Source organism: Bos indicus x Bos taurus, chromosome 5 (assembly GCF_003369695.1).
Source record: "Bos indicus x Bos taurus breed Angus x Brahman F1 hybrid chromosome 5, Bos_hybrid_MaternalHap_v2.0, whole genome shotgun sequence".
NCBI classification, from domain to species: Eukaryota; Metazoa; Chordata; class Mammalia; order Artiodactyla; family Bovidae; genus Bos; species Bos indicus x Bos taurus.
Genome location: NC_040080.1, coordinates 41,254,471 through 41,273,518, shown reverse-complemented (window position 1 = coordinate 41,273,518; position 19,048 = coordinate 41,254,471). Strand labels below are relative to the sequence as shown.

Genomic DNA, 19,048 nt, shown 5'->3' with positions numbered 1-19,048 from the left:
AGCATGTAGCAGGTTTTGGAATGCATGGATGCAGAGGTGCTAAGCCTCATCTCCTGTAGCTCAGGGTGTAGTAGGGAGGGGAGTTGTACACTGTAACATAGTGTAGTGGACTGTGACATCATGCCACAGTGTAGACAAAATTATTGAAAAAAGTGTTTCTTGAAGGAAAGATTTTCATTAAAGTCATTAAATTGGGTTTGCATCACAAAAAGATAATTATGGGAGGAGAAATTAAGGAAACATCCCTATTTACAACTGCATCAGAAATAATAAAATGCTTTGGAATAAAGTTATCCAAGGATGTAAAAGGCCTATATTCTGAAAGCTATAAACATTGATGAATGAGTTTGAAAACAGTACAAAGAAATGGAAAGATATTTTGTGTTCTTGGATTGGAATAATTAATACTGTTAAAATGTCCATACTGTCCAAACAGTCTATAGATTTACTGAAATCTGTATCAAAATATTGATGACATTTTTCACAGAATTGCCAAAGCAACCTTGAGAAAAAAGAACAAACTTGGAGATATCACGCTCCCTGACTTCAGACTACACTACAAATACACAATAATCAAAACAGTATCATACTGGCACAAAAACAAGCTTATAGATCAATGGAACAGAACAGAGAACTCAGAAGTAAACCCATGCACATACAGTCAGTTAATCCACAAAAAAGGAAGCAAGAATATATAGTGGAGAAAAGACAGTCCCTTCAGTAAGTGGTGCTGGGAAAACTGGACAGTCATATGTAAATGAATGAGGACATTTCCTCATATCATATACAAAAATGAAGTCAAAATGGGTTAAAAACCTAAATGTAAGACCTGGAAACCATAAAACTAGAAGAAAAAACAGGTAGCACATTTTGACATAAATCATAGCAATATTTTTTTTGGATTTGTTTCCTAAGACAAGGAAATAAAAACAAAAACAAATTGGACCTAATTAAGCTTAAAAGCTTTTGCACAGCAGAGGAAACCATTGACAAAACAAAAAGACAGACTACTAAATGGGAGAAGATATTTGCAAATGATATTAGCAATAAGGGGTTAATATCCAAAATATATAAACAGCTCATATAGCTCAATAACGAACAACGAAAACCCAATTAAAAATGAACAACAACAACGAAAACCCAATTAAAAAATGGGCAGAAGACTTGAATAGACACTTATCCAAACAAGAAATATAGAGAGCCAACAAGCACTTGAAAAGATGCTCAACATTGCTAATCACCAGAGAAATGTAAATCAAAGCCATAATGAGATACCACTTCATTTCAGAATACCTATCATGAAAAAATCTTCAAATAACAAATGTTGACAAGGATGTGGAGAAAGGGGAATCTTCATACACTTTTAGTGGGAATGTAAATTGGTACAGCCATTATGAAAAACTATATGGCATTTCCTCAAAGAACAAAAAATAGGACTGCCATATGATCAGCAATTCTACTGCTAGGTATATATCTGGAAAAAATGAAAACACTAATTCAAAAGATATATACACCCCAGTGTTGGTAACAGTATTATTCACAATAGCCATATTATGGAAGCAACTTAAGTGTCCATCAATAAATTAATGAATGAAGATGTTGTATGTTTATGTACATGCATGTACATACAATGGAATATTACTCAGCCATAAAAAAGAATGAAATTCTGCCATTTGCAGCAATGTGGATGGACCTAGAGTGTTTTACACTTAGAGAAATGTCAGGCAAAGAAGGCAAATACTGTTATCACTTATATGTGGAATCGAAAAAATAAACAAGTGTTTGTAACAAAACAGAAACAGATACATAGATTCAGAGAATAAACTAGTGATTAACAGGAGAGGGAAGTGGGGAGGGTCAAGATGCATATGGGATTAAGAGATATTAACTACTGTGTATAAAATAAATGAGTAACAAGGATGTATTGTACAGTGAAATATAGCCATTATTTTGTAATAACTTTAAATGGAATATGTCTATTAAATTGTGAAGTTACTTGTATACCTGAAAATAATATAATATTTTAAATGAACTACATTTCAAAAATAAAAAGATAATGATAAAAGGTAATGGAAGTATTGACTAATGTTGCTGTAAAAGTAATTTAACAATATGTGTATCAAATGATCATGTTGTATACCTTAAACTTACATAGTGTTATATATCAATTCTATCTCAATAAAACTGGAAAGGTGAAGTTTGACACCCAAAGTGGTAAATGGTAAAAAATCACTTATCTAGAGTCTCATGCTGATTAAATGACCTCTTTCTGTATTATTTTTATTATTTTTTACTTAAAAATGTACCAGGGACTTCGTTGGAGGTCCAGTGGTTAACACTCCATGCTCCCAATGCAGGGGGCATGGGTTTGACCCGTAGCTGGGGAACTAAAAGCCTGGATGATGCACAGCATGGCTGAAAATAAAGGAGGAGCTCAGAGAAATAATTTATAGCATGTATATTTTCTAGATTTTAAAAATTTAACTTACACACATATGCTTATAGAGCTGTTTTAAGTTAAATTTTAGGTTGAATCATCTGAAATTACTATTTTCATGGTCAAATGTTAGCCATTTCATGTATTTCAACCTTTCTATATAGATAAGTTGCAGATTTTTTAGAGGGGAGGAATTATTGTCTGATATTGTTTCCTTTGTTTTCAGTATGCATTGCCTCTTCAACTGGTGAATAACCAAACCATGACAGCGTGGATGGAGATCTTCCGAACTATTATTGACAGGACTGTTCCTCCTGTAAGAAAGGGCTGCTGTTTCTAAGAATTGGAAAAAGTTGGATTTGGGTTATTTGTGGTAGACTGATTATTATCCCAGCCAGCTATTTGAGGAAAAAAAAATTACTGTAATAAAAACAATTTATGATACATACTCAGCTATAGAAAATTCGGATAAACAAAATTAATAAAATAACTGTTTAATCCTCTAAAAATAGCCATTTTTAAAACTTGATAATCATTCTCTTTTTTTCTCTGCATTCATATACAACATATTTTTTCCTACAGAAAATACTATAAAATCTTTATAGGAAGAAGTGATTGAAAAGGCTATACTGACAGAATCTTATTAAAAAGTGATTAAAAAGGGTATACAGAGAAAGAAGCATTAATGAAATCCGTCAGGAAGAACAATTATATTTTATTATATTTGTAAGAATGATATATATAGATAGTTGTGTGCATGCGTGTGTGCTCAGTCATGTCTGACTCTTGTGACCCATGGACTGTAGTCCACCAGGCTTCTCTGTCCATGGGATTTCCCAGGCAAGAATACTGGAGTGGGTACTGTTTTGATATTAATTTTCACTTAAAATTTCTTAGAAATATTTTATACGATTTTGAATTTTTTTGTATGGTACATTTTTGCTTAATGCTTCATTTGCTAGATATTTAGCTTGTTATAGGTTTAACTATAAGGATGTAGTTACATTTCTATGCACATACATGCTTATTTTGTTTTGATAACCTCCTTGCTGTTTTAAGGCCTTGACAGATCTTTAGCTAATTAGTAAATTAATTAATAGAAGTAGAGCTGACTCACAATCTTATATTAGTTTCAGGTGTTTGGCATAGTGATTCAGTATTTTTATAGATTATATTCTATTAAAAGTTAGTAGAAAGTAATGGCTATAATTTTCTACTTTGACAGATCTTGAAAACAGCTTTCCAGAAACAGTGTTTGGCTTATACTTTAATAAGCAGTGACTGATACTGTTTTGTTAAATTCTGTGTTTGCCAGTTTGATAGGTGAAAGATGGTGTCTCATTTTTATCTGCAATAGATGTGATACTATATTTCATCTATCAAAATAACTCGAATAACTAATCAGGTTAACTAACTTAAAATATATTAAAATTTAAAAATTATATATAAAATTATATTAAATATATTAAAATATATTAAAATATAAAATTATAAAAATTATAAAATATTTAAAATTTTGAGTTTGTCTCCTGATGTTGTCTCCAGATGTCTCAATATTCCTTCCTTTGTCTATATCTTGTGACAAATTATGTTGAGGTTTAGTTTATACACATGAATGCACAGAAATTAATGAACAGTTCAGTGAATTTTGACAGACTGACACTTGTGTTACTGTCTCCCAGATCAAGATACAGAACTTTTTGGTATCCCAGAGAGTTTCCTTGAGGGATATGGTGCTTTGTATTTTGTTTTCTACTTATTTGGGCCTTTTAAAGACAGGAGATAAATGTGAACAGTAGCACTAGTTAGTTGAAGTTTTGCTTGTTTAATTCCTACCTAGCAATCTGTAAAGTAAGAACTTGGATTTGTATGGCAATCTGAATTCATATTTAATATTGCTTAATTCATATCAACATTTATTCTGCCTTTGTTAGTCACACAAACCCTTTCACTGTAGGAATTTTATCTGGGTGTTTTGTCCTCCTAGGAGACTCTGCAGATTGATGAGGATGATAGACCAGAACTAGTCTGGTGGAAATGCAAGAAGTGGGCACTACACATTGTAGCTCGTCTCTTTGAACGGTAATTCTGGTTATTAGATTCACCATCTGTGGTTAGTATCTCAGTATTGGATATAGTAAAATTGAATAGGTCCCCTTGATGCTGTATGGTATTTGATCATTTTTCTTTAGAGGGCAAAAAGTTATCCTGTGCTTGTTTTAAATCAGGTTTCACTGTGATCCTTGGCTTTGAGATCATAATGAGGTGAACAGTCTTCGCTGGGTCTTTCTAGTCTCTGTAAAAAAGGATGGAGAGATGATATTTCTGTCTGAAATTTTAAGTATGGCCTGCAGTCTAAGTGCTGCTTGTCATAATATCATTTTGGGGCTTGTGAATAAAAGGGAAAGTGTTAGTTTTCTGCCCCAATAAAATGTATCTATCAAAACGTATTTAAACTAATGAGCATGTTTTGTTTACAAAATTCTCAATATTTAAACATTTTCTCTTTGTGTTTTAAGATATGGAAGCCCAGGAAATGTCACAAAAGAATACTTTGAATTTTCTGAATTCTTTTTGAAAACTTATGCAGTGGGAATTCAACAGGTAATAAACTTAACATTTAAAAAATAAAAGGATGGTTACTACTGAAAGTAGTTAAAGTCACTTCTATCATTTAAAAGTAGATTATAAAATATTAATTAATACATTACCTATTTTTAAGGATGAAATGGCAGATCTGGGAATCTAATGCAATGCAGTCAGTTGTAGAAGCAAATGTACTAGGGTACCTACTGCAAGAATTCCCCTCCCAAGCAAACAAGTATGTTGACTGATACTTGTACAGCAGTCACCAGTATTAGATCATGTTCTTCAGTTAACTTTCTGACCTCATATCAGTTTCTTACCCGCTATTTCTTGAAGCCTGCACATCTTTGTTTTAAGTTTTCATATAGGAAGATTTAGGTAATAGGAATTGATCTATTTCAAGAGGAGTTGAACTCAAAAGTTGACATTCAGCTGAGAGCTTACACATTTTTGTGGAAGTTTGGGAACTTTTCTATACAGTGAAAATTAGGAACTCTTAAGAAATACTCCAAGTTGATTTTAATGTTTACAAACTCTTTGTGACCCCACGGTCTGGAGCATGCCAGGCCTCCCTGTCTATCACTAACTCCTGGAGCTTGTTCAAACTCCATGTCCATTGAGTCAGTGATGCCATCCAACCATCTCATCCTCTATCATCCCCTTCTCCTCCCGCCTTCAATCTTTCCTAGCATCAGGGTCTTTTCCATTGAGTCGGTTCTTCGCATCAGGTGGCCAAAGTATTGGAGTTTCAGCTTCAACCTCAGTCCTTCAAATGAATATTCAGGACTGATTTCCTCTAGGATTGACTGGTTTGATCTCCTTGCTGTCCAAGGGACTCTCTAGAGTCTTCTCTGACAACACAGTTTAAAAGCATACGTTCTTCAGTGCTCAGCTTTCTTTATGGTCCAACTCTCACATCCTTATATGACTACTGGAAAAGCCATAGCTTTGACTAGATGGGACCTTTGTTGGCAAAGCAATGTCTCTGCTTTTCAATATGATGTCTAGGTTTGTCATAGCTTTTCTTCCAAGGAGTGTGCATGCGTGCTAAGTTGCTTCAGTCATGTCTGACTCTTTGTGACCCTGTGGGCCATAACCCACCAGGCTTCTCTGTCCAAGGGATTCTCCAGGCAAGAAAACTGGAGTGAGTTGCCATGCCCTGCTCCAGGTGATCTTCCCAATCCAGGGATTGAACCCGCATCTTTTATGTCTCCTGCATTGGCAAGCGGGTTCTTCACCACTTGAGCCACCTGGGAAGTCCTTCCAAGGAGCAAGTGTCTTTTAATTTCACATCTGCAGTCACCATCTGCAGTGATTTTGGAGCCCAAGAAAATACAGTCTGTCACTATTTCATTGTTTCCCCATCTGTGTCATGAAGTGATGGGACTGGATATCATGATCTTAGTTTTTTGAATTTTGAGTTTTAAGCCAGATTTTTCACTCTCCTCCTTCACCCTCCTCAAGAGGCTCTTTAGTTCCTCTTTGTTTTCTGCCCTTAAGGGCAGTTTGTATTCCATTAGACAGTTTGTATGTCAAATCCTAAAAGATAATGCTGTTAAAGTGCTGCACTCAATATGTCAGCAAATTTGGAAAACACAGCACTGGCCACAGGACAGGAACAGGTCAGTTTTCATTCCAATCCCAAAGTAAGGCAGTACCAAAGAGTATTCAAACTACTGGACAACTGCACTCATTTTGCATGCTAGCAAAGCAGTGCTCAAAATTCTCCAAGTGAGGCTTCAGTAGTACGTGAACCGAGAACTTACAGATGTTCAAACTGGATTTAGAAAAGACAGAGGAACCAGAGAGCAAATTGCCAACATCCATTGGATCATCTTAAAAGCAAGAGAGTTCCAAAAAAACATCTACTTCTGCTTTATTGACTACGCCAAAGTCTTTGACTGTGTGGATCACAACAAACTGGAAAACTCTTCAAGAGATCGGAATACCAGACCACCTTACCTGCCCCCTGAGAAACCTGTGTGCAGGTAAAGAAGCAACAGTTAGAACCGGACATGGAACAATGGACTGGTTCCCAGTTGGGAAAGGAGTACGTCAAGGCTATATATTGTCAACCGCTTATTTAACTTATACGTAGAGTACATCATGTGAAATGCCGGGCAGGATGAAACACAAACTGGAAACAAGATTGCTGGGAGAAATATCAGTAACCTCAGATATACAGATGACACCCTTATGGCAGAAAGTTAAGAAGAACTAAAGAGCCTCTTGATGAAAGTGAAGGAGAGAGTGAAAAAGCTGGTTTAAAACTCAATGATAAAAAATGAAGATCATGGCATCCTGTCCCATCACTTCATGGCAAATAGAGTGGGGAAAAATGAAACAGCACCAGACTTTATTTTCTTGGGCTCCAAAATCACTGCAGATGGTGACTGCAACCATGAAATTAAAAGACACTTGCTCCTTGGAAGGAAAGCTGTGATGAACCTAGACAGCATATCAAAAAGCAGAGACATTACTTGGCCAATAATGGTCCATCTACTTAAAGCTATGGTTTTTCCAGTAGTCACGTAAGGATGTGAGAGTTGGACCATAAGAAAGCTGGGCACTGAAGAATTGATGCTTTTGAACTGTGGTGTTGGAGAAGACTCTTGAGAGTCCCTTGGACTGCAAGGAGATCCAACCAGTCAATCCTAAAGGAAATCAGTCCTGAATATTCATTGGAAGGACTGATGCTGAAGCTGAAACCCCAATACTTTGGCCACCTGATGGGAAGAACTGACTTCTTCGAAAAGATCCTGGTGCTGAGAAAGATTAAAGGTAGGAGAAGAAGGGCGACGACAGAGGATGAGATGGTTGGATGGCATCACCAACTCGATGGACATGAGTTTGAGCATGCTCAGGGAGTTAATGATGGACAGGGAAGCCTGGTGTGCTGGAGTCCATGGGGTCACAAGGAGTCAGACATGACTGAGTGACTGAACTGAACTGAAATATATACTTCGTTGTGGATACCAGGATAATCAAGGAGCTGGTCAGCTCTTTCTCTGCTCTTTCCACTGCTATTAAAGCCCCAGTAAGCATCCTAAAATTGAATCCTTCTTATAGTGTGTTCATTAGAGGTTTTCAGCGTCACATAAACATGTGTAAATACACACACATTTAAATTCCATGCTGTTGCATCCATGCTGTGGAAGCCCTTCACAAAATGGCGCTCATGACTGAACAGCTAAACTGAACTGCATCCACGCCATAAACTGAACCTTGGTTATTTAAGATGTATATTCCTCATATTTTTTAATGTTTTTTTTTTTAAATCAAAAGCTGTTCCTTCGTTAGTGTTGTGTCTCATCTGCTACCTGCACTTCGCGTGAACCACAGCTGTATTAGGGAGAACTGTGTTCAATAGCATCCCTTTTTAGTCTGAATTCCAGAAAGAGTTTCTTGGTGATAGGATTTCTGACAAATTTTATAAACCTGAATTTTATGTGACTTGAACTGAATTCATGTTCTGAATTTATAAATTTTGTATGTGTTTTAAAAGGACACTTTTAAATTTATGCAGCAGTTCAGAGATAAGCTTGTTGTAGTGAAGGACTCTGGAGATCAGGAACCGGAATACTTCGGCTATGTGGTAGTGCAGCCTCCGACATGGGTCATTGCAGTGGCTTTGGGCATGGTTCCTTCCTTAGAAACAGTCTTTAAAAAAAAAAAAATTAATAACTCAATTTTGTGTTATTTCTACAAAGACTTTCCATGGTCTGAGATTATAAAATAAAAAATTTCCACACTCTTTTAGTTATTCTATGGTTTCATTTTTTTGTAGCTGTTGAAATATTTTGCCCATCTGGAATTTATTTTGGTGTGAAGTTTAGTTAGGCAGCTACGTTAATTTTTTAGGAGCTACCTAGTCAACTATCCCAGTACTGTTTTCTTTTGAATGACCTTGTTTCTCTTCCAGTTGAAATGCACCTTTATCAAATATTAAAAATCTGTTTATGGTGTCTCTCACTATATGGATATAGTGTTTTCAGTGTTCATTTAGCCAAGTCTATTATTTTACAGTAGTTTTAATTTATTTGAAGAGCTAGTATGTGGAATAGAATATAGACTTATTTTGAATACTTTCACAGGTTAGAAGTAGGGTAAATGGCAGAAAATCACAGTGAGATACCTTTCAGTTCAGTATAACAAGGACATATCTAAGCTCATGTGCTTTCTCACAAAATATTTATTTCTCTAAAAATCTGTTATTTTTTTTTATCTCTATAACCTCTGACTTGATTTTATGTCATGCCTAAAATGCCCCTCCTGTTAACTTTAAAATTGTTTGTTTTCCTATGTTTTCTCTTCCTGTTTTCCTATAGGTACTACTAAAAATTTTAGACCAGTATAGGCAGAAAGAGTACGTAGCTCCCCGTGTTCTTCAGCAGGCTTTCAACTATCTCAACCAAGGAATTGTTCATTCTGTGACCTGGAAGCAGATGAAGCCGCACATACAGGTTAGTGGCAGTGAGCAGCTCTCCGAAATTATCCTCTGGTTAAAAATTTTCTAGACAAGGTCAGTGTTAACTAATCCAATATTTTATATTTAACATATTTTTGTTTTCATTAATAATTTCAGAAGAGTATCTTATGTTTCATATAAAGAGTTTAGAAGTTTAAATATTTGAGAAGAATGAGGCCTTCAAGTTAAATGAGTTGATCTTGGTTGGAATCTCATTTAGTCTCTGTTTTTCCTCTGATACGTCAGATAGTAGTTTTCTACCTTCCTTACCTGCAAGTTGCTAGGATCAAATGAGGTATTTTGTATAATAGCGTTTTGAAAACAGTCACCAGGCCTGTAGTTAAGGTAGTGTTCTTTTGTAGGAAATGCAGCCTGATACATGACCATTTTCTTTTGTAGGTTTTTATTTCTTTTTTTAGGTTGTTAAATTCTACAGCAAAAGCTAAAGTTTTCTGTTTGTATCAATTTTACTTAAAGGTAGAATTCAGCATTGTTAAGCATTGATTAATTCAGCATTGATAAAGAACAAATCAATGAAAAGTTATAGACCATTGATAAAGTAATATTTACATACAGATAACTGGATAATTTGAAGAATTTAGGAACTAAATTTTTTCCTCTCAAAGAATGCATTCTTTAATTCTGTAATCTCTAAGACGGTAGCTGAAAAGTAAAGCAAATTCTTTTATCTTTGGAATCTAGGATAGATTTTGTTTAGTGTTATCTTATTACAGATCTTAAAGATCTGTTAGAAACATTAATATGACAGTTTGGAAAACTGACTTCCTAAAGCCTTTCATTATTGATATTCCCCAAATATGAATACTCTATATCCATTTATTGGTTTGTTTTTTTCTCTTAGAATATCTCTGAAGATGTGATTTTTTCTGTGATGTGCTATAAAGATGAGGATGAAGAACTGTGGCAGGAAGATCCATATGAGTATATAAGGATGAAATTCGGTAATTGAGATGATTTTATTCTTCATCAGTACCTGGTTATATGAAGTAATATAACTAAATTTATACTTTTAAGTAGATTTATTACTTTGTGAAATTCCCAGAGTTCTGCTTTGCATGATAAACTCCAAAACTCATGAAAGTTTGATGTTCTGCTGAGCCAGTGGTCTTGAGATGAGAAGCTACTTTATTTATCTAACCCTCTCAAGGATGCTGAAGCATTATCATCTCTATACAACTCTTTCTATTGTGATGCTGATCTGCAGAGTCCATTCCTTTCTATGCCTTTTGGGCTACACATTTGGGTTTGTTCTTGGTCTGGGAGATCACTTGCGTATCTGCATATTTTAGGAATGCTCCAATATAGTTTGTGTCCTTATCCTAGGGACTGAATATTCCTCAGGGGAATGAAATACTTATGTTGACACCAGTGTGTGGCCCTGTTCTCTGTGGATTCTTTTAGCCTTGCATCTTCCTGGAAGCTGCCGGACTCTGTAGGTTGCCCAAATTCATTCCCCTTTATTCCCAGTATGAATTAATCACTTCATGCATACTCAGGCAGTTAGTATAGGAAGGTGTTACTTGTGTACTGCTGTTTCTCCCACAGTGAAGAAGCTATCTGGGGGCAGGGACTGTCTTCAGTTCAGTCCAGTTCAGCTGCTTACTCATGTCCGACTCTCTGTGACCCCATGAATTGCAGCACGCCAGGCCTCCCTGTCCATCACCGACTCCCAGAGTTTACCCAAACTCATGTCCATCGAGTTGGTGATGCCGTCCAACCATCTTGTCCTCTGTCATCCCCTTCTCATCCTGCGTTCAATCTTTCTTAGAATCAAGGTCTTTTCCAGAGTTAGTTCTTTGCATCAGGTGGCCAAAATATTGCAATTTCAGCTTCAGTATCACTCCTTCCAATGAATACTCAGGACTGACTTCCTCTAGGATTGACTGGTTTGATCTCCTTGCAGTCCAAGGGATTCTCAAGAGTCTTCTCCAACACCACAGTTCAAAAGCATCAGTTCTTCAGTGCCCAGCTTTCTTATGGTCCAACTCTCACATCCTTACATGACTACTGGAAAAACCATGGCTTTGACTATATGGACTGTTGTTGGCCAAGTAATGTCTCTGCTTTTTGATCTGCTGTCTAGGTTCGTCATAACATTTCTTCCAAGGAGCAAGCGCCTTTTAATTTCATGGCTGCAGTCACTATTTGCAGTGATCTTGGAGCCCAAGAAAATAAAGTCTGGTGCTGTTTCTGTTGTTTCCCCACTCTATTTGCCATGAAGTGATGGGGCTGGATGCCATGATCTTATTTTCTGAATGCTGAGTTTTAAGCCAGCTTTTTCACTCTTTTCCTTCACTTTCATCAAGAGGCTCTAGTTTTTCTTTCCTTTCTGCCATAAGGGTGGTGTCATCTGTGTATTGGAGGTTATTGATATTTCTCCTGGCAGTCTTGATTCCAGCTTGTGCTTCATCCAGCCTGGCATTTCGCATGATGTACTCTGAATATAAGTTAAATAACCAGGCTGACAATATATAGTCTTGATGTACTCCCTTCCCAATTTGGAACCAGTCTGTTGCTTCATGTCTGGTTCTAACTGTTGCTTCTACCTGCATACATATTTCTCAGGAGGCAGGTAAGGTGGTCTGGTATTCCCATCTCTTGAGGAATTTTCCAGTTTGTTGTGATCTACACAGGCAAAGGTTTTGGTATAATCAATAAAGCAGAAGTAGATGTTTTTCCGGAACTCTCTTGCTTTTAAGATGATCCAATGGATGTTGGCAATTTGATCTCTGGTTCCTCTGCCTTTTCTAAAACCAGCTTGAACATCTGGAAGTTCTTGGTTCACGTACTGCTGAAGCCTCACTTGGAGAATTTTGAGCATTAGTTTGCTAGCATGTGAATGAGTGCAATTGTGCAGTAGTTTGAACATTCTTTGACATGGCCTTTCTTTGGGATTGAAATGAAAATTGACCTTTTCCAGTCCTGTGGTCACTGCTGAGTTTTCCAGATTTGCTGACATATTGAGTGCAGCTCTTTCTTAGCATCATCTTTTAGGATTTGAAATAGCTCAACTGGAATTCCATTACCTCCACTCGCTTTGTAGTGATGCTTCCTAAGGCCCATTTGATTTCATATTCCAGGATGTCTGGCTCTAGGTGAGTGATCACACCATCATAATGATCTGGGTCATAAAGATCTTTTTTGTATAGTTTTTCTGTGTTTCTTGCCACCTCTTCTTAATACCTTCTGCTTCTGTTAGGTCCTTACCATTTCTGTCCTTTATTGTGCCTGTCTTTGCATGAAATGTTCCCCTGGTATCTCTGTTTTTCTTAAAGAGATCTCTAGTCTTTCCCATTCTATTGTTTTCCTCTATTTCTTTGCACTGATTACTGAGGAAGGCTTTCTTTCTTTTTTTTTTTTTCCATAAAAGTGTTCAGAAGAGGCAAATCAATAGGGACAGAAAGAAGAGGAGTGGTTGACTAGGGCTGGCCACGTCGGGCCAGAGAGAGGAACGGGCTATGGTTGCCACTACATGCTGCATTCCCCTTTAGGGTGATGAAAATAGTCGAAATGTAGGTTGTGATGATGAGTGCACAAGTCTGAGAATATTCTAAAAACCCACACATTGTACGCTTTCAATAGGTTAATTTTATGGTATGTCAACTATATCTCAATAAAGGTGTTCATTTTTTTTATTAAAGGAAAACTCAACTGGAAGAGATTCTCTGCTAATGGTTACTCGCTAAAAGGAGTTCAATAAAGAGGGGTGGGGGTGGAATCAAGCTCTTCATGCAATCACCAAGGTCTCTGTAAGAAGAGCTGCTTCCAGGGAAGCCAGTGGGAAGGGTTAGTTAGTCTGAACTACTCTCTAGAATACTCTAGCTGTAGAATCCGGATTCAGAGTCAGTTTTATTTCTATAAAGAACACACACTGCTGGGGAAAGGATTGTATGAGAAATAGCTCAGGGAGGGAGACTTTCACAAGAGAAAGAAAAAAAAATGTCTATTTCCATTCATCTCTTCTATTAAACAAGAGCTCTCAAAGAAGACTTCCTTTTTTTTTTTCTTTCATCAGTTTTATAGTTTCCTATATATAGATCTTTTGTTTCTTTAGGTAGATTTATTCCTAAGTATTTTATTCTTGTCATTGCAATGGTGACTGTAATTGTTTCCTTAATTTTCTTTTTCTTGCTGTTCTTTGAAACTCTGCATTCAAATGGATGTATCTTTCCTTTTCTCCTTTGCCTTTAGCTTTCTTCTTTTCACAGCTATTTGTAAGGCCTCCTCAAACAACTATTTTGTCTTTTGCATTTCTTTTTCTTGAGGATGTTCTTGATCACTGCCTCCTGAAAAATGTCACAAACCTCTGTCTGTAATTCTTCAGGCACTCTGTCTATCAGATCTAATCCCTTGAATCTGTCAGTTCCACTGTATAATCGTAAGGATTTGATTTAGGTCATACCTGAATGGTCTAGTAGTTTTATCTATTTTCTTCAATTTAAATCTGAATTTGGCAATAAGGAGTTCATGATCTGAGCCACAGACAGCTCCCAGTCTTGTTTCTGCTGACTGTATAGAGCTTCTCCATCTTTGGTTGCAAAGAATCAGCCAGTGTGATTTCAGTATTGACCATCTGGTGGTCTGTCTTGCTTTATTTTGCATTCTCCATCCCTTCTAGAGCTCTACACTACTTTGCAAGTTCTTGGCACTAGTCTGCATTCAGTGAAATGTTCAAATAAATAATGTTAAGACTAGCATTACCTAAGGCATGCTGAAGGGGCTGTGACCACAGTGCTTTCCTCTTCTTGGGACATGTGTTTCTGGTTACCTGAATTAAGCCTACTAGAATAGATGCCAGATTATTGGTCCATGTTGTTTTCACAATGCTTATGTTTAGTATTATTTGATTCGGTAAGTTAGGAAGTGCCTCTTTCTCTTGGAGACAAAGTACAGGAAAAGCACAAGTATGAGAAAAGTATTTACCACTGGTTTATCCTTCCATTCTATCATTTCCTTTTCAAATCATGATACATAATGCAGGATTTATTAATTCCCCTTCCTAATGCTTTAATGGGCTTCCCACGTGGCACTAGTGGTAAAGAACCTACCTGCTAATGCAGGAGACTTAAGAGATGTTGCTTCGATCCCTGTGCCAGCTGATCCTCTGAAGGAGGGCATGGCAGCCCACTCCAGTATTCTTGCCTGGTGAATCCCTTGGACAGAGGAGCCTGGTGGGCTTCAGTCCCTAGCACTGCACAGTCGGACACGACTGAAGTGACTCGGCACATGCACAATGCCTTAAATAGCACAGAATTATTTGCCAATCTTTCTTCTGTCTTATTTAAGGCATTCTTTTTAGTGTTTGGCTTTTCTATACCTGTGAACTTTTATAAGTGCAGTGTATTTGTTTAGCTTTCAGAAAACTACTGTTATTTTACTTACTCTTCATATTAAATAAGAAAGTACCTCAGGTTTTGGAAAAATATAATAGTTAAGAGTTCTGTGTGTTACATTTTATTGATTAAAGGAGAATATGGATAACTCAAGACTAGGTTAAGTGCCTTTTTTTCCTTAATAGTTTGCTTCTGTGGACTAGAACGCAGTGGCTAGTGTGTGTATTTTACTTTTAGAAAGCTATTGGGGAAAACAATTACTAGTCTCCTTTTTATATTTTTGTCATGTGCAGTTATTTATATGAACAAAATACTTCTAAGTATATTGACTGATATTAATAATGGTGTGTTTAGATTTGGTAAAAACTGAAGGAGAGGGACTTATCTGCCGGTCCAGTGGCTAAGACTCCATGCTCCTAATGCAGGGTGCCTGGTTTTGATCCCTGGTCAGAAAACTGGATCCTACATGCCATAATTAGAAGATCCCACATGCCCCAACAAAGATCAATAATCCCACAGCCACAACTGAGACCCAGCACAGCCAGAGAAATAAATAAATAATTTTTAAAAAAACAGACTGAAGGAGCTTAGGCCTTGATGTTAAGACAGTCTGGCTGTGAATACCGGCCTAGTCGCTTACTGTGTAACTGTGGACAAATCACCTAACCTCTCTGAGATGCGGTGCTTTCAGCTGTACTGACTTGTGTGCGTTTGTATGTAATCAGTTTGTTTCTTTCTCTTACTGTGTAAGCAACATGAGAACCTTTTTTTGATATTTGTATTCCCAGAGCTTAGAACAGAGCCTGGCACACAATAAGCAGTAAATAAATTTTTATTGTTTTCTTATAGAGGTAAAGCATTTTTCCTATCCTCAGTGGAACTGTATTGTTTGTTTTAATATGATTATTTAAAAGGACAACCTATAGAGTTTGATAAATATTGTTGTGTATGAGAGCAGTCGTGATATGTTCTTAGCTTATAACCAGTGTTATATATGGACTGTTTTATTTCTTGGTTTTAGAATAGTGGTCAGTCAGGTTTAAATTATAATAAGTAGTTGTATTTTTGCTAACATGGTTTAAACTTTTAAAATCTAAAATCTTAGATATTTTCGAAGATTATGCTTCTCCTACCACAGCAGCCCAGACTCTCTTATATACCGCTGCAAAGAAAAGAAAAGAGGTATGTAGTTATTCTTTTTAAATACAAAACTGAAAGGTGACCTGTGTTGATTTGACATTCTAATGAATGCCCCTTGTAATTGAAAAATTATGTTAGTAGTTATAATCTGTAACTTTAAAAAATTTTTGTGTCCTCATAAGGGAAAAGGAATATTTTTTCTTAATTGTAGTTGCTTGATAGAACACAATAAAATGTCTTTATTTTTGAAAATTTGTACATCATTTTTAATATGATAGTAAAGCAGTGAAAGCTCATGTAGACTAAAGTGGATTCTTCTATTTCTTTAGGTGTTGCCAAAAATGATGGCATTCTGTTATCAAATCCTAACAGACCCGAACTTTGATCCTAGGAAGAAAGATGGAGCCCTGCATGTGATTGGTTCCCTAGCTGATATTTTACTGAAGGTTAAGCTACTCAAATTTAATTTACTTAATAACACTGTGAAGCATAGGCAAATGAGATAATATGAGAATTATGGATAATTTAAAACTGCTGACTCTGCATAATTGAGTTGACTGTAAATATTTTTCTGTCATTTTTATTTTTTTAATTTAAAATGACTTTTTATTCACTTTTTCAGTATGAAACTGTTGCTATGTAAAAAAGATGATACAAAATAACTTTAGTGTTGTTTCTAGAAAGATCAGTTAATATCAAGTTTCTATCTAAAGACTATTTCTCTCTTGTTTTAAAATGCATTATGTAGGTCAATAATTTTACAAAATTTAAATAAAAGTATATTAAGTGTAAATCATAAGAAACATGCTTTATTAGGAAGTGATTTTTACATATGAAAAAGACATTAATAAGTTAAACTCAATTTCTATTTCCTAACAGAAGAGTTTATTCAAGGACCAAATGGAGTTATTGTTGCAGAATCACGTATTTCCATTACTATTGTCTAACCTGGGATACCTTCGAGCCAGAGTAGGTTTTTCCATGTTTCATTATAGTGTTTCGAAATCTTCATTTGTAAGTTAATTATTGAACTAAATACTTTTGGACAAATTTATCTTTTACCACACTGGGACAAAATGAAGTTAGTGAGAATGTCTTTTAAAATCATAAAAGCTGAATAAAGAGCAAATTAGTAAATAAAGGGATGTATAGATTTTAACTGCAACTGCCCCTCTTGCCTCACTTGCTGCATATGCAGAACATACTGTGAGAGGGGTGATGCTGCAGTGGTGGTACCATGTAAATTCATAGGCTGATTAATTTTTAGTGCCCAAAACAGCATGAAAATTATATTTTGGCTAAACTCTTGATTATGATTTCCAGTATAATAGTTAGATAGACTTTAATAACATGGAGAAAATAATAATCCATGTACATTTATTTGTATTCTAAGTATATATTATTTATAGAAGCAATATATTTTATGGAGAAATTAAAATAGAACTTTTAACAGCCTAGTGCTTATTTTTGTAACTATATCAACACAACAAAATATCTTGCTAAAACCAATATATGTTAATCATGCCTTGTACACACCAAAGCATTTTATAAATAAAAGACAGGGACTTTCCTGGTGGTCCAGTGGTTAAGATTGTGCTCCCAGTGCATGGGTTCTGGGTTCAATCCCTGATCAGGGAACTGAGACCTGGAGCAATCAAATAAATAAATAAATGAAAAATATTTAAAAAGAAATAATAGTCACTAGAGAAATATTTGTGTGAATGTAGGTTAGAAATGTAGAGGGTGCACAAGTATTTTTATAAGTAGGCTACTATTTTTACAGACTATTAATTGTATGTCTCTTGCAAGTCGTTAGTCATTCAAATTAATTACTGTCAATTGTATTTTATGCAATAGATTTAAGAAAATAATATGATTTAGTGGTCTAATAGTTTAAAGTTTGATAATTTATACAAGGTTAAAATTTTTTTTATCTTCTGTGACTGAAAAAGTCAAGTTTCTTAAGCTGATTAGTGTAAAGGAAAATAATATTTTATTCATTTGCTTTGAAGACCAGTAAATGAATGTCAACACTGGCTTGTAGTGCTTTTGCATATAAATAATAAGTTGTGAGTCATAATATTTATTAAAGCATTGACAGGATTTTTTTTTAGAGACACTTAAGTTGGGCTCTGTTTAATCTTTCTTATGAATAACGATATTGCATAAAGGTAATTTAGAAGTAATAAAATTGCCTTTCTTATAAGAAGTATGGAATCGAGAAGTTAGCAACTGAGACTAATATGTTTCCCTCCAAAAAACAAATAAATGAATAGTACATGGTAGGATTAATGATGTTTTACCTAGAAGTTTTTATATTCATTATTACATAAAACCATAATCCTAATAGTTTCCTACTAACTTTTTCCTTATAACATAGTCCTGTTGGGTACTTCATGCATTCAGTTCTTTGAAATTTCATAATGAGCTCAACCTAAGAAATGCAGTTGATCTAGCAAAGAAGAGCCTGATTGAGGATAAGGAGATGCCTGTCAAGGTTGAAGCTGCCCTTGCTCTTCAGTCATTAATTTCTAACCAGACACAAGGTAAAGCCAAAATTATTATTAAATTAACAAAATTTAAAATTTAGAATAAAAATACATTTTTTAGAGGGTATTTTTAATTAAATAATTATTTTGATGTGGTCTTCTCAAATAGTTTTGTTTACTTCCTTGTCTTAAAGTTCAGAGTTTGGGTTTTTGAGGTTTTGCCCCCTCAGAATTTTATAAGAGTTTATTCTTGCCACTTTTAGAAATGTCTGTTAACCGTGGTTTCCAGAAAAATTTGAAATTAGGAAACAAGTTGATTGTTAAACATTAGGGTAGATGGGGAATCAAGAGACCTAGGAGTCTAGTTTTGACTGAGCTTCTGCCTTGCTGTCTAGACCTGGGCAAGATATATGATCTGTCAAGGCTTAGATTGCCATATATTTAAATTTAGGGGGATTGGACTAGATGGCTTTAAGATTCCTTTCAGCTCTAGGATTCTGTGATTCTCACAGTTCTGAAAGTAGCAAGTTGCATTTCTAGTGAGTGATAACACATATCTCCTTTGTTGAGAAGA

At 35.6% G+C, this 19,048-nt stretch overlaps 1 protein-coding gene across 3 annotated transcripts in view; it reads left to right on the top strand.

Annotated features, from left to right (window-relative positions):
- Positions 1 to 19,048, top strand: part of IPO8 (importin 8) — a 66,659-nt gene that overhangs the window by 15,869 nt on the left and 31,742 nt on the right. For all 3 annotated transcript variants that reach the window (XM_027541633.1, XM_027541634.1, XM_027541635.1), the window contains 9 exons: positions 2,664 to 2,753; positions 4,425 to 4,519; positions 4,957 to 5,041; positions 9,352 to 9,486; positions 10,354 to 10,453; positions 15,951 to 16,027; positions 16,315 to 16,431; positions 16,865 to 16,954; positions 18,366 to 18,531. In XM_027541633.1, the coding sequence (XP_027397434.1) occupies positions 2,664 to 2,753; positions 4,425 to 4,519; positions 4,957 to 5,041; positions 9,352 to 9,486; positions 10,354 to 10,453; positions 15,951 to 16,027; positions 16,315 to 16,431; positions 16,865 to 16,954; positions 18,366 to 18,531 (955 nt within the window). The remainder of the gene's footprint in view (positions 1 to 2,663; positions 2,754 to 4,424; positions 4,520 to 4,956; positions 5,042 to 9,351; positions 9,487 to 10,353; positions 10,454 to 15,950; positions 16,028 to 16,314; positions 16,432 to 16,864; positions 16,955 to 18,365; positions 18,532 to 19,048) is intronic.